The sequence below is a fragment of the Parasteatoda tepidariorum genome, chromosome 2, assembly GCF_982258835.1.
Source record: "Parasteatoda tepidariorum strain Cologne lab strain chromosome 2, Ptep-v5.0, whole genome shotgun sequence".
NCBI classification, from domain to species: Eukaryota; Metazoa; Arthropoda; class Arachnida; order Araneae; family Theridiidae; genus Parasteatoda; species Parasteatoda tepidariorum.
The window spans coordinates 102,516,173-102,539,201 of NC_141756.1; the positions used below are offsets into that span (position 1 = coordinate 102,516,173).

The 23,029-nt window shown below is 33.6% G+C and overlaps 2 protein-coding genes across 2 annotated transcripts in view; both read right to left on the reverse strand.

The window, feature by feature from the left end:
- The window catches only part of LOC107450037 (GTP-binding protein Di-Ras2), a 101,028-nt gene extending 79,782 nt beyond the window's left edge, over positions 1-21,246 (reverse strand). The window contains exon 1 of the mRNA XM_087157918.1: positions 21,061-21,246. The gene's annotated coding sequence lies outside the window, so the exon portion shown is untranslated. The remainder of the gene's footprint in view (positions 1-21,060) is intronic.
- On the reverse strand, positions 2,759-5,293 carry LOC147815960 (uncharacterized). The gene has a single exon (XM_087156671.1). It carries the CDS (start codon positions 5,291-5,293, stop codon positions 2,759-2,761), a length of 2,535 nt encoding a protein of 844 aa, XP_087012797.1.
- Positions 21,247-23,029: the final 1,783 nt, after the last annotated feature.

Below are 23,029 nucleotides of genomic sequence, written 5' to 3' on the forward strand. Positions count from 1 at the left end.
ATAAGCTGATATTTGGTTATCAAATTTATTTCTATAGTAGAAATACTAGTACTCTAACTAGTCGTAAATTGATTAAAATTTTGAATAACAATAAGTTTGATTTTGAGTTTAAACAACAACAATATAGTATGCGTTCAGTTGCTATAAAACAAATGAAATTAGTGTTTTGTCATCAGTTTCTTCGTAATAGAAATGCGAGTAGTCAGGTTAGTTCAAAATTAGAGAAAATTTAGATTATAGATAAATTATATCTGCAGATAAAATGGTGGTAAATTATGCTTGTAGCTGTCGAAAAAAAAATGTGGAACTTGTATTTTGTAATTGAATTCAGAGTTCCATTAGAAATTCAAGCACTCTAGCTAGTTCAAAGTCGGTCAAAATTTCGATTTGAAATAAATTCTTTTTACAGTTCAAATAACAATAAGTTATGCAGCAGTTAGAAACCAATTAAAACTTGTATTTTGTTATCAGTTTCACAGCTATAGCATGCCTGTTGTATACTCAATTCTTAGAATTTGGTCGAAACTTCAGTTGGAGATTAAACGGTAATAAATTATGTTTGTAGTTCTCGTAGAAAAGAATTTTAGCTTGCAGTTTGTAATCAGGTTCAGAGCTTCAATAGAAATACTAACATTTCAGCTCGTCTGAAATTGTTTAAAATTTTGATTGATGATAAATTAAATTTGCAGAAAAAATGTCGATAAATTATGTCAGTAGAAGTCGGAAAACATTTGAAGCGTAAATTTGAATATTTCAACATTAAAATCAGAGCACCAGTAGAAATTCGAGCACTCTAGTTTATCGGTAATTGGTTGAAATTCCATTAGAAAATAAATTCTCTTTACAGTTTAAAGAACAAAAAGTAATACTGCTGTTGAAAACTGAACTACTGAAACCTGTATTTTTTCATAAAACCTGGAGCTCTGGTAAAAAATGCGAGTATTCCATAAGACAGTCGGAAAATGGTCCAAATTTTGATTTGCGATAAATTATATTTGGAGTTGAAATCGCGATAAATTATGCTTATTGCGGGCAGAAAAGAATTGATACTTGTATCGTCCTCAAATACAAAGCTCGGTTTGAAATTTATCGGTAATCAGAATATAGTCGAAAATAGTCGATTTACAATTAAATAAAAGTAAAGTAAATTAATGATAAATGGTACTGAAAAAATGCGTTATTAATAAAAATTATGTTCTATAAACATTAATAAAAATAAAAACTATTTATTTCCTTAGAAAAAAATACATATTTTATATTTACCAGCGGGTGACCGAGCTCCGCTCGGAGAAAACAGGTATCGAAGCTAACTCGAAGATTTAAATTTTCAATTGTGATTTATCAAAACAATACATGCCATAAGAAAATTTGTGAAACCATTGGTGAAAAGATAACCGGTTAAAGTGCACCATTGTAAACTATCTAAACAAAGTTTGGAAAGGGAACTATTCTATACAAAGGTAAAGTTTGAAAAGTCATAGGAAATAAAATGTAATTGATAACAAAAAATTATACAATTAAAGAAATGGTACAAAGTGAGCAGTGTAAAGATTGAAGTGTGTTGAAGTTCAATATTTTTGACAAATTTATTTAGAAAAACCAAACATATATACATACATAAGAAACATATTATAAACCTATAACAGCATAAACATAATAAACATAAATCACCTATTGCGAAGTCTTCCATGTTGTCCAGGTAGTTTCTTGTCGGAGAGGCAGGTGCGGCTGGTGAGTTTCTCTTGTTCAGGACTTCCTTCCATACGACGTTTCGGGTGTGGGTTGGATTCTCAGGAGGCAACAGGACCTTCAACGCACTTTGACGCTTGACTCTTGAAATCGCGACGTAGAGCATTCCGTGCACGAAGACCGTCGTGAGGAGAAGCACGCCGACGAATTCGAATGTTTGGCCTTGTGACTTGTGTATCGTAATGGCGAATGCTGGAGTAACTGGGAATTGGTGCCGTTGCATAGTTGCGCCAAGCTGTGATTTGCTGGAGTCGAGCGTGATCCTTGGAAGGTGTACTTGTCGGCCTGCGTGTTCACCGGTGATGATCTTAGCCTTGATGATGTTGTTCCAAAGTTCGGTGACAATCAATCGTGTTCCGTTGCGCGAATTGAATTCCCCCTTCATGTTGATCCTTTACCGAGTCGAAACTTGTGTATGTCTTCTCTTCGCCTGGAAGCATAGAGATAATCTGCTCGTTGATCTCGTCCTTATCGTCGTTCAATGGTGCAAGAATAGCGCGATTCTTCATTGCTTCGTAGTTCCCACTTCTGAGGCATGGTCCGAAGATTTCATCGATGAGGTTACCACCAGAGCGAATTTCTTCTGGGACTTCTATTTCGCCGAGTTCATTCACTTCGAGTTCCCCGTCGCCGAGCTTTAGCAGGTATTTCGCGAATTCTTCTTCTTCGGGATCAACGCGCATGTTCTTTTCGAGCGAATAAGTCTTGAAGTGTTGCCACAGATGGCTTCTCTTGATCAAAAGGTCGAGTATTTCGCTTTTGTTGGCACGTTGTTGAACTGGACAGCACTGTCGGAAGTCGCCACCAAGCGCCATGACTTTGCCTCCAAACGGAATGTTGTTGCAAATCGCGCGTAGGAGTTCGTCGATGTTGTTGCAAATCGCGCGTAGGAGTTCGTCGATGTTGTTGCAAATCGCACGTAGGAGTTCGTCGATGTTGTTGCAAATCGCGCGTAGGAGTTCGTCGATGTTGTGCAAGCCGTATTTTGACATCACCGGAGCTTCGTCCATCAGACACATATGGGCTCCTTTGAGTGCGTTCGCCTTCGGTGATCCTGGTTTGATGGATGATCTTGAGTAAGCGGGACTTTCAAGCCAAAGGTTCGGTGCGTTGTTTGACCACTCGGTAGAAGAATCGCTGCTATCCCGGTGTAAGCCATGCATTTCACTTTCTTAAGCCTTCCGGTAACGATGCGATACAGCGTGCTGTAGACGAATGTCTTCCCGGTTCTTCCTGGTCCATCTATGAAGAAGCATTTCGCAGCAGGAGTCGGGTCTTCAAGTGCTTGGATTATGGTGTCGACGATTTCACGCTGCTTTTCGTTGAGTTGCTGGTACATGCGGTCTCCGATTGCTGTTGATTCGTCGACGTCGATCATATCGTGTTCCAAATCTTGCTCATAGTTGTCGATGTCTTCCATGCCATGTGTCTGCACCCAGTATCGGAAGTTTCGGCCTTCGGTAGCTTCGGTGTTCAGCTTATGCGCGATAATTCGGTAGGCACGCTTTATCGCTTCTTCTATGGAACCACCAGTGCGTCTTGCTTCTCGAATGAAATCTTCCGCGAGGTCCTCTTTGAACAGTTCCCATAATCTCTTCGGGTTTTCTGGCGCACCAAGTATCAGGATTTGAGCGAAGAGTATGCGCATAACACTTGGCATTTTCGATGAAGCAGATTCGCGGAGTCCTTCTACGTACTGTTGGTCGTCGTATGTGAGGCCTCTGGCTAGACAGGCTTGCTTGTAGGTTGCGTGTTGGACACCGTCGACAATGTAGAGGTCTCTGAAGTTCGTTGGTTCTTTGACGTGGACCAAAAGCATGCGCAGGAAGAAAAGTTCTGGCTGGGAAACGAAGTTGACTGGATGTACGCGACCAATTCTGCTGCAAGCATTCACGTTCTTCTGCCAAGTGCTCGCCTGGCCAATCCATCGGTAGTGCTCCGGCATTTCATGGTAATAGTGGTAGGTGACTGCCTTTCCGTTCGCTTCGTCTTCTTTCAGCGCGGTGTTATGGCGGAAGTAAGCCCCTAAGGTCGATCCCTTCTGTCCAATATCGGCAAGGTCAACTGGCGTTTGGTCCAAGTTAACGCCATCTTGTCCGGGTAGGTGAATGTCAAGTCGAACGACGGTGTGGCTTTTCGCTTGGATCTCGAAATCCTTGAATAGGCGCCAACATGCTTCAACTGGTGAGATATAGCGAGCTTCCACGTACTTCTCCGGCTCGTTGTAGATGATCGTCTGCTGGTTTTCGACGGCCTTTATCGTAGCACAATCATGGCCCTTGTAGATGTACTTGTAGAGGTATTTCACCGGTCCGATGCTGCCGACGAATTCGACATTGATGTGGCATTGATACTTCTTGAGCAGGTAGGCGTTGTACGGGACGACGTGGCGGTTGTCTGTGGTGACGCGCTGGCCGTTGCAGTCTTTCCTGTAGATGGCTTGCTCATGCGAGAATTCTGGGTTCATTGGATCCAACAACGGATTGTAGCGTCGGCGATACCTCGGCTTTTCATCGTCCACCAGCGATGTCATGTCTTGATGTTCCATTGGAAATCCCCATCTGCACTGGTCTCTTCCATGTTTGCTGACCATGCACGGAGCGCTTGGGTTCATATCACCACACGGGTTATGGATCATCCATTTCGAGATCAGTTCCTTGAGTTCCGGATCATCTTCTGGAATTTCCGCCGAGATAAAATCGTCAAGTTGGTCAGCGCTGTGAATCTTGTCCGCTGGCGACATAATCACTAATAGGTGCATGTGCGGTAAACCTCGCTTTTGGAACTCGATGGTGAAGACGTACGCGGATGCTCTTCCAAAGATTTGATGCGTCATGATGTCTTCGACGATTTGGCGGAACTTGAGACGTGCGACTCTTGCAACGATGTCTGGACGGGTTAGAGCCAACAGGCTTTCCGGAATTGCGGCGTTGAATTCATTGCGTATCGCTGACAGGAGTTCTGGCCACTGCGGATTGCAGGTAACGGTGATAAAAAATTCGGGCGATCCAAATCTTCGCACTAATGCCATGGAGTCTTCGAAATTCTCGGTGTACCAGCGCGTTGATCCGGGAAAAGATGACGGTAAGATGGTTGTTTCGCCAATTGCAGCATCTTTTTGCGCAGCCAAGCTTCTGAGCATGTTGTGAACTCCGGCGTATTTCTCGGCTTGAATTTCACGCTGATGGCTCTTTATCCACTGTATGCGATCTCTTTCGACGCGAATGTAGGTGTCGACCACGTATTGCTGGAGTAAGCGTCCGCCAAAGTGAAGTGCATTAAACTCGACCAATCGTTGATCTATTCCTGCATTTTTGCAATCGATCGGGAGTGGCTTGGCATAATTCGGACGGTAGGCGAGTCGGTAACAGGCTAATTCTGCGCGTGTAACATGATTTCTTGATGGATAAGGCGTGTGCAGCGGCATTCCAACATAGAATCCAAAAGTTCCTCTCGGGTAGAAAAGCGGGTAGGTAAAAGGCTCGACGCGACCATCGATGTTGCTTAGCTGCGTGATTTTTTTTCCGCGTTCTCGCATGACCATTTCATTCTCTGGGATGCTTTGATCGGCGTTGAAGAGTCAAGACTGCGGCTATTTCGTTTACAGCTGGTGCGTTGAATCGTCGAGGATCGTCGCCTTCACCGTTTGTAAAGACGAGGTGGACATTGGGCGGTTGTACTCCGGCTGCGATTGCGCGTTGGTTGGTTTCTTCGATCACTTCTCTCATCATCATAAACGATTGGGCGAACGGGTTGTTAAAGCGCATGATCTCCTCGAGTAGTTGCAATAGTTCTTGGCTTAACTCTCGGTTGAGCTCAGATCGCGCAGCTGTAGCCTCGTCCGGGTCCATGAAGTACATTTGGGCAAACTTCGGCTGTTCAAATCCACCTTGCGGGTCTTGAGTCGGGCGCGTTGCCAGGTTGATCTTGTGATGGACTTGACCGGGTCTGGTCGCTGATATCGTTGAGAAGAGCCATTCCTTCATAACCGCCATCCGCTGTTGTAACGTAGAAGTCTGCGACAAATTCAGGGTGAAGTACGGCAACTTTGACGGTTGGGTAAGCTTGTTCGGCGTAATGGAGAAGCATTCTGACAATGACGGTATCTTCTAGTTGTCCATTTGCGGGTAGAATTGAGTTGATCGCTTGTTGTTCCAAAATTCCGGCTCCTTGAAGAATTTCATGTAGAGGTGCGTTCTGCATGTTGAAAATGTAGCTTGAAATCTGATGAATGTTGAAATGTCGGACTTTGTTGACGGTGATTTTAACACAAAAGTTAAGCTTTTCTCCACTTTGATAAATGTAAACTAATGCGAACCTTACAATTAAATTATTAATTCCTTCGTATATATTATTGGTTTAAGTTGTCGAAAATTAATATTTCAATTGTAAGGTTCGCATTAGCATACATTTATAAGAGTGGAGAAAAGTATCTATAGCCATTATGGCGAACTAATAAAGTTTGAAAATATCCTATCTGTAACTCCGAACTGCTCGACCGTAGCGCTTCAAAACCGGCGCCAATCGATTCCTCGTGGCCAAAAACCCCAGACTCCCAAGTTTACCGGAGTTTATTAATTCTGGGGCGATTTTCGACTTGGCAACCATTCCTCGTATTATAGTATAAGATTTAAGTTGAATTTTGATAAAAAAAATCTAGCACAATCACAAAAAAAAATCCATTTATTTCTTTTAATGGAAATTAACAAATTAAAACCGGCTTATATGAAGACTAACTGAAATCATCGTGTTTTAAGCGCTTACAAAAAACGATAATGAATGTTCCAGGCGAAGAAATTAACATAAAATGATTTTCAACCACGGTTATTATTAATAACACCAAAAACATTTATTCCATTTTAAATACTCTACTAACAGATTTTTTTCTCTCCACTGCACCTGAGTTTTACATAAAGTGCTATATTTTGTGTACATTACCGTTAAAATAGTTACAACAGTTATTTTATAGATTATCAAGTAATGTGCAAATTAATTAAAGTGGTCTGGTAAAGTGCCAAAAATTGTTTTTGCACTATACAAACACATTTGGCACTCGTTAAAGTGGAAATAAGATCTTTAATGGAGCAACGGTAATGTTGCTTTTCGTTTAATTTAACATAATGTTATTTAGTTTTCGATATGCACAGAATCAGGTTTATGAAATGACACAATCAAAAAATCAGTTGGATCATCGAGCAATTAAAAAAATAAATAATCAAATGGTTTAAATTATTATCATGTTATTAACATAATATTAATTATTTGCTTTCCGATAACTTAAGAATCAAGTTAGTACAATCAAACTAAATACAAGCAAACAAAATAAATAAATACAAAAAAAACATGAAGAAAATTAAGAAAAACAATAAGTTTCATTTATTGCGCATAAGCTGCAAGTAAACAGAACTCATTAGATAAGTTCAAAATGAAGAAAAAACAAAGGAAAATTACTGACATATGAAAAAAAAGGAGAGGGGAAGAAAAGTAATAATAATAATAAAAAAAATAACTGGGAAGAAAAAAAAAAGGATACAATTTTTTTAAAAAATCCGGAAAATAAAAGATATAATCTTTTCATCAGCCCTCACGATTATATCCGCAAAAAAGAGTGCTTTCTGATATTGTATCAATATAGCCAAAGCAAAATATATTAATACAGTAGAGTGAGGAGCACTCAAAAAATTATTTTACAAAAATTACAACAAATAAAATAGAACACAATGAGTAAAAATAACACGGAAAAACAGAAAACTTTTCTGTTTTTACTAGTCTGTTCCATAATATATATATATATATATATATATATATATATATATATATATATATATATATATATATATATATATATATATATATATATATATATATATATATATATATATATATATATATATATATATATATATATATATATATATATATATATATATATATATATATATATATATATATATATATATATATATATATATATATATATATATATATATATATATATATATATATATATATATATATATAAAGCCTTGGTAAACGTTTAAAAATATCTATGAGATAATATTACGAAGTACAAGATGTTAGAAACGTTTTCATGAAAAGAAAAAAAAAAGAACCATAACCGATTAAAACTAAAAGAAAGTATCTTTTTATAGTTCTTTTTAGCTTTATTTTCCTTCTGATTTAGCATCCCACGCAACCAGTTGCAAAATCCGATTACGTAAAATGATATTTCATTTCATTGTCCAGAAATTCGTTTGAATAATATTTCATTTTCATTTCATTTCATTTCTTTAATTTTAGAATCCTTATAAATGAAACCACGTTGTACGAAATACGTTAAAACAGTTTGTTTGATATTAGTTTTTCATGTTTCATTAGGTTTAACTGTAGTGAAATGAAAATTTTTACAACAGCCATTTTTTATTTTGTATTGTGATTAAAAAGTTTGGTTATCTTGTTGAATAACATATTAAAACTCGATGGTAGCTTTTTTGTGTCATGAAAAAAAACTATTCAAAATTAGAATCGTTTTAATAGGAAAACACCAGTAAACAAGTTTAACATGATGACTTCTATTGAAATATATCGATTTCATTATAATACATCAATTCCATAGTTTGTTCTATAATGATGCACAAATTGTACAGCCATTTTCATTATAATTCTTCATTTCCTTAATAATATTTCTGCACCGAGGAATCGGTATGGTAAAAACTACGAGAATATGGTAATTTACCGTTTTACCGGGTACTCAAGCATTTCAGTAATTTTTCCTGAAACGCTTTGAAAATGATTTTGGTAAAATTTAACAATGAAATCTGACAATAAAATTAACGATGAAATAAATTTAATTATAATACCTTAGAGCACGTCATAAAACCATTTATTTGGAAAAATTTACTTCGAATTTTTTCCCTAAATATGTGGTAATAGGAACTCTAAATTTGAATACCAGAATTTCCGGTAAACCTTTACTAAATGAATGAACGGAAAAATTACTAAATGATTGGCTTAAATACAGGATTTTATTTTATAATTTTATAACCGTCGTTGAACAGCCGACCCAATTTCAAGTGTTTACGACTACTAATGTTCAACTTCGTATCCTTGTAATATCCAGAAGACAAGGAAACTCCTGGATTGAGTATTGGGAGAAATTTGCCTACGTGGAGGACTTTTTAAGGGAGCTAACCCACATTTGCGTTACATGGAGAGGAAGACCAGCAGAACCTCCCACGGTTAGCCTGACGGCAAGAGGACTATAACCCATGATCCGTCTACCACTGAGGATATTTCACGTCAGCACTGTGGTCGGTGCGAGGCGGATGCGGAATTCGTATGGACTGGGATTCGAACCCGGTTCGCCTCATTCGAAGGCGAATGCTCTATCCCCTGAGCCATTGCGGCTCTTAAATACATGATTGTCTTTTTTGTTACAAGATTTATTATTATCTTTTCACCAGAAATGCCACTACCGTACAATGCGGTAATTTTACCATAACCCTCCCCCCCCCTACAAACAGGTGGTATAGAAAAACCTGACTATATGGAAGAAAACTACTGTTTCAAAATATGGTTTATTGTGGTAAAATTTCGCAATATTACCACTTAACTTCTAAATCTAAGTAATAACTTTTTAAGTAAGCAAAACATTAATAATTATACCTCGTACTGATTTTAAAATTTTAATTCTTTTTTAAATATATACTTAATGATTTATTCGTTATTGAAAGTGTGAATCACTATTACATACTGCTAATATGTAGAGTTACAATTCCTTTCTAAAAGAATGCCAAAAAAAGTGTACACCCCAGATTTTCCAAACTTATATTTACTGGGAGAAAAAACTTCTTTTAAAGAAAATCCATAGTTCTGGTATAAAACCAAAATATACGGTATTTAAACCATTGATTTAGTTTTTTTTTCTGCTAATTTTGCAACGGTAAACTGTGCCGGAAATTCGGGTACTCAAAATGATAGTTCTTATTACCACACATTTAGTAACAAATACAAAACAGAAAAGTAAATTTAGCGTAATAAATGGTTTTTATGCGATTCTCTAAGGTATCATGATAAAATTACCAAATTTACCATATTTACCAACTTTACCACATATTATAAAATCATAATTATTGTTATTTTAACCAAAATCATTACCAAAGTGCTTCGATAAAAATTAAAGAGTATTTTTTTATGTTTCTCATGTAGCCTAAAACACGGTAAATTATATCACTTTCTAGTAATTTGGTCCATTTTTTTCTTAGTTTAAGTGAGGGAAAAAAAACCTAAATGAGCGATTTAACGAATCTTTAGTGAGGGAGGTATAATAAAAAACATCAAAGTCTGATTAATCGTCAACTGCTTAACTGAAATAAACAAAGAGTAGCTGAAAGGTTATAATTAATTGGAAGCTACAATTAGAAAAAAAAATTTCATCAAGCAATCAAATTGATTATGATGGTTTCAGTTCTGCCTTCCTCAGTAGTGAGTCGTTATATTGTAAGAGTGTTTCTGTTTTTGTCTCCTTTAAACTTGAAAATATACATTAAAATTAGTCAATATTCATTCAAAACACTCTGTATAACTAATTCCAGAATAAAAAAATATTTTTAAAAATAAACTTAAAAGCTTAACGGTCTTTTAAAATGCTTAAATATTATTCGTATTTTTATATAATAAACTCTACAATAACAAAATTTCGCGCACAATAATTTGAACATGCAACTCTTTTCAACATATTAATAAAGAACAATAGTCGCTTAATCGATAGTATAAACTATTATAATTTAATTACGATAATTAATTTGTCTAATTCACTGAAACCTATGTGTAAGTACGTGAAAATAATTATGTTTAATGCATATTGTTTTAATTTTACCAAAGCAAAAAGCCAAATGCAATTAGAATCCAGTAAATAGTATTAGAAAAAAAAATTGCAATTTCCCAAAATGAAGTGCCATTACAAAGTTACAGTACTTATACAATGTTATACAAAATCATTAAATAATTTCATAATGAAAGTAGCTTCTAAAAATAAAATATCCTTAATTGAATTATTATAAATCCGAACTAATCAGCTTAAACTTATTCAATTAACTATGTTTTTTTAAAAGAATGCTAAAGTCTCAATGTTCATAGAGATTATTGAAAAAGATAAATTTTATTTTTTAAAACTTAACTTCATTTTCCGGTAGCTAACTAATGGAATTTTCTTTCTCTTTTTGCAATAGAATTCTAATTTTAATCATGTCTTTTGAGTACGGTTGATTTAAACAAATGCAATAAAAAAGCCTCAATGGAGTCTTTTTAATTATAAATTAATTAATTACTTTTTACTATATGGGAATACTTTATTCTGATTAACTCATCTTAACATTCAACTGACATTCAACATCACCTAATATTCAACTAATTAAACATGTACTGAGCACATTAAGCATACTTAATTAGTTTGAAAAAATTTGGTTAAGGTAAATTTGAAGTAACTTGATCTTAACCCGTCAGATGGTAAATTCACAATTTTTCAATATTATGAAGACCTAGAGATTTAAAATAGACAAATGAACAAAAGGAACAATGACAAGTAAAGATAAAGTGACGTCTAACGTTTAAATTATAATTTACCATTAGTAGCATGCAAAATAATTTTCAGCTTAAGATACATGCTTATTTCAATTATTTACTTTTGCTTTATGTTCATTTAAATTATACGCACAGGGTGCTTAGCCAAATTATTCAACACGAAATAAGCACCTCTTAAGCATTTTTCAAGCACTCAAAAAATATTTTTAAGCACTTTAAAAAATGTCATAGTTAGGCAGGGTTTGAAAGCTTTTGACAATTGACGGTTTTATCTTGCTTTAACCGTCATGTCATAAAAATAAAAAAACTTTTGGCATTGTTTTTGATAATTGCCAAAAATCATGAAGTTTTAAATCATCTTAAACGAATGGCGTTTTCATACGCTACGGACTGACAATACGCCGAAATAGATTGGTGTTGAATGAAATGTGAAAACATTGAATAGGACAATGTGAACTGTGACTTTTTGCATAATTCGTAGCGAAAATAAACATAGTAAAGGAAAAATCTCATTTTGAAAAAGGGAAAATTAAGCACTTTCTAAAAACATCCAATGAAAAAAGCATCTTTAGGGGCTTTTTAAAAAATAAAAATCGAAAATAAGCACCTTTAAGCACTTTTTAAAAACGCTACGCATCCTGAACACAAATACTTTTAAGTCTTATTAAACATGCAGTCTGCATATATAAATAATGAGGATAGACTTGTTCTGCCAAATTTTCTGATTTAATTTACAAATTAAATTGAATATTACAAATTGTGTTATATATATATCTATAACCATTTTAGTAAGAAATATTAAGTTTTTTAGTTATAATATTGTTTTTAGATAACATTAATCATTAGTAATACAATTTATGAGAACGCAGATGATTGGAGAACATGAAAATAAATAATTAAAATCTAAATTAAACGAAAAATATCTAAATCAAAAAAATTCTGATAAGAAAAATTATTTAAAAAATTTTCTTTAAAAAATTCAAAACTCCGGAAAAACAAAATAAGAAAAAGATATAATCCCGTCATCCTCTCACACAATTGTATCCGACAAAAAGTGCTTTCTAACATTGTATTAATATAGCCAGAGCAAAATATATCAATACAATAGTGCGAATAGCGCGAAAAATTGAAACGGAATCAGAACTTATTAAGTAAAATATGTAAAATAAAGCAAAAAATGCAAAATAAACCAATAAAAGCAAAGAATAGAAAATAAAAAATCAAGAAAATACAGAATAAAACACTAAATGTAATATATAAAACCACTAGCGAACTCAAATGTACTAACACTTTGAAAAGTTTTCGTAACAAGTTTGCCAGATTGCAAAATATGAAAATAGTGGCGTAAATAAAGGATGATGAAATCCCTCTATGGCACATTCTTGCTGGAGTACAGAAGCGCGTTTTATTTGTTAGTTATCTTGAATTGGGCTGAATCTGAATGTGCGCAAGGTAATAGTATTATACTGGATGAATCAAAATTTATTATTGATATGGCTGAGCTGTGATGGTTCAGGGGATAGAGCGTTCGCCTTCCAATGAGGTGAACCGGTTTCGAATCCCAGCGATGACTGGTCGATACGAATTCCGCATCCGGCTTGCACCGATCACAGTGCTGACGTAAAATATCCTCGTTGGTGGACGGAACATGGGTTAGAGTCCTTTAGTCGCCAGGCTAACCATGGGAGGTTTTCGTGGCTTTCTTCTCCACGTAATGCAAATGCGGGATAGTTTCATCAAAATATCCTTCACGAAGGCAAATTTCTTCCAATATTTGGTCCAGGAATTCCCTTGTCTTCTGGATTGGGCTCAAAATTACAAAGCTTTGGAGTTGAATATTAGTAGTCGTTGTTGTTGTTACTTTACTAGAGCTGCACTATGGGCTATTGGCGACGGTCTGGGAAACATCCCGGAGGATGATCCAAAGACATGCCATCACAATTTTGATCCTCTGCGGAAGGGATGGCACCCCCGCTTCGGTAGTCCGACGACCTGCGCGCGAAGTCGAGCACTTTACGGTAGCACAGTTTAACGAGGACCAATACCGCACACCCTCGGTCCCTACGCAGACTGATCCAAGTGGTCACCCACCCGACATTAGTAGTCGTAAACCCAAAAATTGGGTCGTCTGATCAACGACGGTTATAAATAAAATAAAATTAATTAGACAGAATTTCAATTATAAAATGTTAACATTAAAATGGTTGAAATTTAATTATAAATTTATTTTTTATTGATGAATTCAAGTATTGATGATTTTAGTGAAAATATAAACATTCAATAAAAAAAGAAATCTTTTTTTACCTTCATTGTATTGTGTTATTATATATACTATATATAATAAATCCATTCGTTTAGATAAATTATTTCAGGATACGGTTTTCTGTTTTTTTCTTCATCATAGGCTAGACCTATTGTCTGATACCGACTCTATGCTATTATAGAATTGCTTAACAACGTATCGAACATTTATAATTAGATGCATTTATTCTTAATCATTTCAATTTGATAAATGATACGCATTTAATAAACTGTATATTGTAATCTGCATGCAAAGTGCAGATGCAATAATTTATAGAAAGTTTAATTGAAAATTTTTCGTAGGAAAATGGAACCATTATTACTTAAAATCTCCTTAATTTTTTTTCCTTCTAAAACATATTTCCTTCTGAAGGTTATCGGTAGAAATCTCTTGAATTTATATATTTTAATATATTCTGTTTAACTAAAATAGATCATTTCCGGAGTCTAAAGAAAAACATATATTACAGAAGATTTTTAGCTTTTTTTTCCGGCTCAGGTGGGGTGGGGGTACAAAAGAATATCGCAGATAGAAATAGAAGACAAGAAAACAATCCAACCATCTTCTCATTTTTATTTTTCTCGTATCGATTTCATACAATAACGACGATATGATTATAACAAAGTGTTTACAAAAACTAGCTATTAATTATGACATTAGATACGTATTTATTCTTACGTATTATTATTTATTTTAGATACGTATTATTATTGTATACAATGTTATAAGATACGTATTTATTCCTTTTAAATTGTAGACAATGTTTATATATAAAATTATGGATTTGTTTCATAGTTTTGTTTATTACAGATGTAACTTTGTTTTATCTCTATGAATACAAATTTCGAAGTTTTTACAATAAAATTTCAGAAAATTCCTTTTTTTCCTTTTTTGAAAAATCAAAATCATTAAAAATTTAGAACAGTTTAAACTGTAATTCCCCAAAATGTAAAAAAATAACACAATAAAGCAAAGAAAAGTAAAAGTTTATTAAAACTGGACTTTTAATGGAAAACAGTTCTAACTTATGGTCGGTGGTCAAAAAAAAACTATGCTATTTTTGTAGTTTACTATAACTACTCTATTACAAGTGTAGTTAACTACAGCTACAACTACTTCCTTTAAATGTAGTGACTACAAACTACTTTTAAAAATTAGTTGTTGTTGTTGTAGTTCATTTACGTGGCACTAGAGCTGCACAATGGGCTATTGGCGACGGTCTGTCAAACATCCCTGAGGATGATCCGAAGACATGCCCACAACTTTGATCCTCTGCAGAGGGGATGGCACCCCCGCTTCGGTAGCCCGACGACCTGCACGCGAAGTCGAGCACTTTACGGTAGCACAGTTTAACGAGGACCAATACCGCACACCCTCGGTCCCTACGCAGACTGATCCAAGTGGTCACCCACCCGCACACTGACCTTAGCCAGTGATGCTTGACTTCGGTGATCTGATGGGAGCCGTGTCTTAACGATCAGTCCACTGCGGGACTTTAGAAATTAGTAGCTACTTCACTATTTTAAGGAGACAAACTTTGCTGGAGAACTTAATTTACACCTACGATCAAAAAGGTCTTGAATAAAAAAAACTGTCTTACATTAAAAATGTGGAATTATTAAGAAATATTTATTCGTGTTTACATGAGCTAGTTTGTATTTTAAAACATTTTTTATTTCAATTTGTTCGTAAAACCTTCAACTTTTTATGACTTTCTCGACAGCGAATATTTAATTTGAGAAATGTTAGAAAATAATCAAATATTAGCAATTTTGTTAAGTGCTTGCAGGGGTCTGTCCAGACATTTCGTGAAAGGTCCGTTTTTGTAAAATTGTAAAAAAACTACTCGTAATTTGCGAATATAAAATAAACGTTAAGTCACATTCTTTCAACCAGGGTCCTGCTTTTGTGAATTAGTGCAAATAGGGTCCTGTTATTGCAAAAAAACTTTTTCAAAGAGATTTTAAATTGTAAAGGCATGCAAGATTATGCTCAACACTGTAAAATTAAAATTAAAAAAAAGTTAAAATTTAAAAAAATAAACAGCAATTAGGTATAATATGAAAAAAACACAACTACTTCGATTTAGTAGGAACAACATATGACGCAATGCTAAACGAATGGAATTTAGTTTTTGTTGATTTAGTTATTGTTATTAGTAGTTGTTGTTATCTATTTTAGTTGTTGTTGTTTATTTAATTTCAATAACTTTTCTTTATAATGCAATAAAATCTGGCGAGCAGCTATTTAAACGATCGAACACTTCGTTTGTTTATTTGTGGCTTGAAGTTAGGCTCGCAGAAAATGCCGTTCATGGGTTAAATTTAGTAGGAACAACACAACCTGGGACGTAGGCTATATTATACCCAATTGGGTATAATATGAAAAAAGCACAACTACTTCCACTTACTAGGAATAACATTTACCTTTTAGTTTAATTAATAAACTGAGTTTTAAATATGCTTACTAAATTCATAAACTTCGGTAAAACAACAATATAAACTATTTCCAAAGGAACTAGACTAATACAATTCCAACCTGGCGAGTAGCGACTTATATCAAGACACTTCGTTTGATGCTTTTACTTGTTTCTAGAAATCAGGTTCGCAGAAAATGCTGTTTACTAGTTAAATTTAGTAGGAATAACACGATCTGTGACGTAAGCTATAGTATACCCAATTGCTGCTATTAAATTAGAGATGCAACATACAAATATTTGGTATTTAGCCTATACTGCTGAACGCAGAATATTCATTTCGGACGAATAAAGGAAAAAGCGTCTGATGTAGACAGAACTTCCCTTCCTGGGAAGGCCTTATTCGATTAACAAAACAATAAAGAGGATAAACAAATTTGTGAAGGGTCCGATTATTTATTAATTATTTTGTGAAGGGCCCGATTATAAATTATTTTGTGAAGGGTCAGTTTTTAAGTTAAAATATTTTGTGTTAATGGACCCAAATTTCTTGCGAACATACCCCTGGCTTAAATGCTCTCTTATTTCATCTAAAAGAAATGAAATACATCGAAAATATTTTGCCTCGCTTTGAAATAACGTCAATGTTTCACGAGTGTTGTTGATTCACGTGTAAAAGTGTGACCTACGTGATAAATTATCCATTATTCGTAATGGCTAACTTAAACATTAGTTATACGTGTCTCTAAATACACGATTCTTGTTGACAGGGGCAATTTAAATTGCGTCCACTGACAGACACGCGAAGATTTGTACCCATCGAATTCTAAAAATTAGTCGTGTTAGAACCCTGTTTTTTTTAAAAACTAATGTATAAAGTATTTGTCAGTAATTTCAACAATTACTGTTTTATATCTCGCTCTATTCACTACACTACGAACTACGAAAAAAAGGAGCGACTACCGTAATTTCACTACTAGTAGTGCGTTTCTACCGACCACTTCCTGTGTTTAACTGTTGTATACCCCCCTAATAGTAAGTGACGAAAAAATTACAAGGCCTCACCATAATGTTTCGGCTGTAATAAGGTATAACGGAAAGCGAAACATGCTTTCCGCTATTAAAACCAGCAAGTCATTGTTTCTGATGTAGTTTTATGCTTAATAGAATGAGACCGATTTTTAGACATTCAGATTTATAGGTAAACAGCCTTAAGGGAAAAAAAGCACTATTTGTACATATTTACTCATCTAGTATTGCTATGTAGACACTCTAGGAAGGCACTGTTATAAATAAAAAGTAAAAAAAAAGAGACCTGAATTCATTTACACATTTGACATTTTAGTCTAGTGAATTTTTAGACAAGTAAGGTATTTTATATATTCCTTGCACTTTTTTGTTGTTGTTGTTAATTTACATCGCACTAGAGATGCACAATGGGCTATTGGCGACGGTCTGGGAAACATCCCGGAGGATGACCCGAAGACATGCCATCACAATTTTGATCCTCTACAGAGGGAATGGCACCCCTGCTTCGGTAGCCCGACGACCAGCGCGCGAAGTCGAGCACTTTACGGTAGCACAGTTTAACGAGGACCAATACCGCTCACCCTCGGTCCCTACGCAGACTGATCCAAGTGGTAACCCACCCGCACACTGACCGTAGCCAGTGATGCTTGACTTCGGTGATCTACTGGGAACCGAGTCTTAACGATCAGTCCACTGCGGAACTGCAATTTTTTACTTCTTATGAATTTTCTACGCTGAATGAAAACAAGCACGAGGTTATGGAAGCATAAGATTGGAATTGTAAAAATGGTACAAAAAATGTATTTTACGTGCAAAAAATATGAAATGACACTGTAAAAGTTCAGAAAATTAAATTTTTCTCTAATTTTGAAGAAACCAAAACCATTAAAATACTGTAACTGTATTGTAACTCCCAAAAATGCCAAAAAAAAAAAAACACTTTGCATGAAACTTATAATGAAGCAAAGTTAAAATGTATTAAAACTTGACAACTTTGAATTTGTACATATTTATGCTTTAACATTGTACGTGATGCATCCCTTCCAATATATTTTTTACGCCAAATCAAATGAGACCCAACAATAGTTAATAAAACTTTTAGTTTACATGTGGCAAGGATTTTAAGAAATAAAATATACAATTTTAGGCCTGTATTTATTTACCCATTTTATATTGCAATCCAGTTTAAATATAGTCAAATGATATACTGTTTAATGTATTTTTAAGCTAAATGATCGTATTTTTTTAACAATTGGACGGTTTTTACGCTATACATTGCTATATAGACAAGTGAGGTATCATTTCATACACATTTATGCAGTTTTCATGGTTAAAACAAGTCAATAGGATTAAAACTTCAAAAGTTGAAAGAATGTTTGTGCATAAAAAGAACTTTCTGACTAGTTATGAAAAGAACTCTTTGTACTGAAGCCCTTTAGCTACTTATTTTATAGATTCCGGCATCTCATTCAGAATATAAAACATCAGGAAAAAAGTACTTTGCGTTTATAGATAGGAATATTAGATGCGTATCTAAGTACAAGAAAAAAAACCCTTTTATCTATACGTCGAAGTCCCATGGAATCGAGTTTGGTCTCCTCAGATTCGGAGGGGGGGGGGGATATTTAGGAAATAATACTTCATTTGTCCAGATAGCAAATTCATATACAGACGTACAAGATTTTACTTTCTGTAAAGAAAACACTTTTAAATTTTAAGATATTAGTCCAATCTTCGCGGAATTAATATATTTCGACTCAGCGTAAGAAAGCTATATTAAAAATTATATAACACATTATTTGTTTAAATAGGGACATCTAAATCCTATTCCTTAATTTTCCTCCTTCCCGCCTCCCGTTAAACCAGACATCTGACGTCATCCATCTTTTTACCACTTACTATAAAACGGGTACTTACTAGAAGGATACAACTCACTATAAGAAGGTGAAGCCAGCCATCCCATAGATTGCTGAACTAAAACTGTCTTTTACTTTAACTTTTCATTCTATTTCATGATGTATAGGATATGGGCCTTCTGCGCGGTCCAGGTGCCCAATTTTTTATAAATGATGAAAAAAAAGAAGGTGAAGCCTATTTAATATGCAAAATGAATGAAATAGCATCTCCAAATTTAAAATGGCAGTTTACTCAAAACAGCATTTTTTATAGTCACAGACTCATTTACTCCTATATGATATGAAGAGCTTCAAACAAGTAAACCATACTTCAATTCGTTAAAAAGTATGTTTTTGGTAAAATAAAAACCACCAAGATTTCCATACAGGCAGCGAGGCTTTTCTGTGTATATATCTGTTATCTAGTAAACATTTCAGAAACTTTTAAAGTATCTACATGAAAACACTATTAAGAAACAGTTTGATGTAACAAATACCTTCGGTAAAAAGTATGTGTATCACTATATTGATTGCGCTAAGTTTTATATATTAAGTGCAAATGGCGCCACATTTAAGTTTCTATTAACACATTAAGCAAATAGTGGCATATTAAACGAAAGAAAGTCTTAAAAGTCAAGAATTAACTATGGATTAGTTAAAAATATAGTAAAAAACCACGTACTTTGAAAACTTACATTATTAATATTCAAATTGTTAAACCTTCAAGTAAATCAAAAAAGCGTTGAATAATGAAATAAAACGTTTGGTAAAAATCAGGAGATTTTTAACAGAAAATAAATAAATAAATTGAAATAAACAGGATTCAATATTAAACAGCAGCTTTTAAAATTTTCGTTGAGAAAGATTAAATTGCGTAACTTAATGATTTATAAACCTGATAAATAACAATCTGGATTACGAATTATAATCACAGATAATTATGTAAATAAACCAGAATCAGTTGCATACGTCTTTAAATAGCTTAGCTCCGTTAAACTCGTCTATAATTTCTCTGTTAAGAGGATTTATAGGAAAAAATTTTTAGATTTTTCTTTCCTAATTTGTTATCCAAAGGATAAAATTATAAAACAAAAGTAAAAGAAAACAGAATAAATATTATGCGAAATAAGTTACTTTTGAAAAAGAAATTGAAGTTTCATAGATATTTATAAAGTTTCTTTTAAATATTTGTTAAAAAAATTTCGGATTATTTTTGAAGAAAAATCTTTTAAATGGTAATCGTATTGCTAATTAATAAGCTAAAGAGTGCATTTTATTTTTCCCGTTTATAATTAAATTATTCCTAAATTTTCTAATGCTAATTTTATTACTCTATTATACCAAAAATGAAAATCTGAGAGAAAATATTTCTTAAAACTTCTTTTATAAGAATCAAAAGATTTAAAGAAAAAACACTGAAAAAGACAGTTCAAAAATTCTATTTATTTAATTTTGAATTTTAGTATAATTCCCTAATGTTAGGTCAAAGATTAGGCATAACACTTTTTAACAATTTATGAAAAATTGAGAATTATGTTTATAATTAGTTTTCAAAATTTGTACACATTTCCTGTAATCCGAAAATCGGAATATATTTTATTTGATTTAGTGATAAAATTTTCAAATTGATCATTCGGACAAAGATACGAAAAAGCGCCATTTTTATAAAATATCGTTTGCTTAATAAATCATGTTCTTTTTCTAAACTTTTAACAATCGTTTTTCAATTGAAATAGTGTTTATTAAAACAAGTTTTGAATAATATAAAATTTGAACGCTAATTTTAGTATATTTCTCAGTGAAAATACTTATGAGAATAGTAATTATCAAAAATAGTAAAGGAAAAATAGCATGACATAAGTTAGTACATCCATAAAGAACTTTATATGAAAGTCAAGAAAAAAAAATTATAATTCACTTAAAAAAAATTGTAAGATTTTTAATGAAAATCTAAATAAACATTCATTGTATAAAGTCATGAATCATTTTTATAATTCTTTAATAAAATTACTATTCTCAACTATTGTCGAACTTTCGAAATGTATTGCAAATACGATTTGAAATCAGTTAAACAATAAATAACTCACCCAAAAAAGTTTCGGAATTTCAAATCAGAAAATGAAATAATTTCCAAGCAGGTGTTGGCAACAGTCCTTTTTCAAACGAGCATGCTTTACAAATTATTGTATACTATCGAGACTTAAGTTCTCAAAACAGCTGCCAAGTCTATCAAATTCGATTCTTACATGGGATAAAATCGTCCCTGTCTCAGTGAGTGACAATCGGAGGGTTGCACAGTGATCAAGTACTAAAGTCGCCAAAGCAATTCGCCAAACGTAGAAGCACAGCGGAGAAAGATCTTTTACAGTTCTTTTTTGGGAGTTTTGGAACTCTCGCACTTTACCTGTACCTTCAGTGACTGATGTAGCGGGAAAACTTTTTGGAAAGCACGCATAAATCTGTACCGCTAGCTAAGTTAGGCTTGAATAGTTTTTGAATGTTTAATTGCAGTTGGCAGAATCTTCGGATCGTTCTCTATTTATCTATTAAAAATACAATTCAGTACACGTGATTCATTTAGCATACAAATAAAATTTCGGAAAACTACAAAAAAAAAAAAAAAAACCTTTAACGAACGATTTAATGGAAATTCCAATGACTGAAAAGTGGTGTTTCTTTCTATTAACTTTAGTTGAAAAACAACATAATTTTAAAAAATAAAAAAAAAAGAATTCTACTGTTTTGCGCGAAAAAACAAGAAATAAAGTGCGTGACGTAACTTCTAAGAATCGAGTTGATCTTGTTTCAGTTAATTTTCCAGATATTGTGTTTATTCTTCATAAAGTTCACCTTAAAATATATTTTATTTTATAACCGTCGTTGAACAGCCGACCCAATTTAATGGGTTTACGGGCTACTAATGTTCAACTCCGTAGCCTTGTAATTTTGAACCCAATCCAGAAGACAAGGGAACTTCTGGATCGAGTATTGGGAGAAATTTGCTTTCATGGAGGACTTTTTGATGGAGCTAACCAGCATTTGCGTTACATGGAGAGGAAGACCACGAGAACCTCCCACGGTCAGCCTGACGGCAAGGGAACTCTAATCCATGATCCGTCTACCACTGAGGATATTTCACGTCAGCACGGTGGTCGGTGCAAGCCGGATGCGGAATTCGTATCGACTGGGATTCGAACCCGGTTTCTCTCATTGGAAGGCGAACGCTCTATGCCCTGAGCCATCGCGGCTCCATTAAAATATATTGCAAGAATGTCTTTTAAATTTTTTTTAAAAAATTACAAGGAAAGTGAGTGGTTTATTTTATGTTACTACTGTGCTATTCGAAAACGCCAACTTTTCATAGGTGGCTTCTTTAAAAAAATTTTTTATAAGAAATTCTTGCAACACATTTTAAGATGAACTTAATGTAAAATGACATAATGTCTGGAAAATTAATTGAGACAATTTAAACTGGATTGTTTTAAGTTTCACCCAATATTTGACTTCTTACTTTTTCGTGTGAATCCACAGAACAGTTTTTTTTTTAAAAAATCATTCACGAAATTATTTTATTATATACTTTTTCGTCTTAAGACTCGTTGAGTCTTTTAAATATATATATATATATATATATATATATATATATATCATCTTCGAAAATTTGGTATTGACCGTAAACCTTGATTTGAGGTCAAATGTTTTTGCATTCGGTATATCTAGAAAGAAGAGCAAGCTTATCATAATTATGCATCGTATAATTGAAATGTGCTGATCATAATTATTAATATTAGTTGTTTAAGTTATCGGCAAAATATCCAAACAACTCATGCACCAGCAAAATATTCAAACGCATAGGTGAACAACAAAAACGAACAAGTCAAAAATTGTAGACTATGTTTGCAATCAGTGCCGGATTGAGCGTTAGGCTATTCAAATTTTTGGGGCCTTAAGTTTTTAAGTTTAAGATTAGGTTTTTTTTCTCGTTTATTTTTTATTTATTCAAATGCTAAAGTATTTATATATCTTTTCATTTAAGAAAGCATATTTGAAATAAAA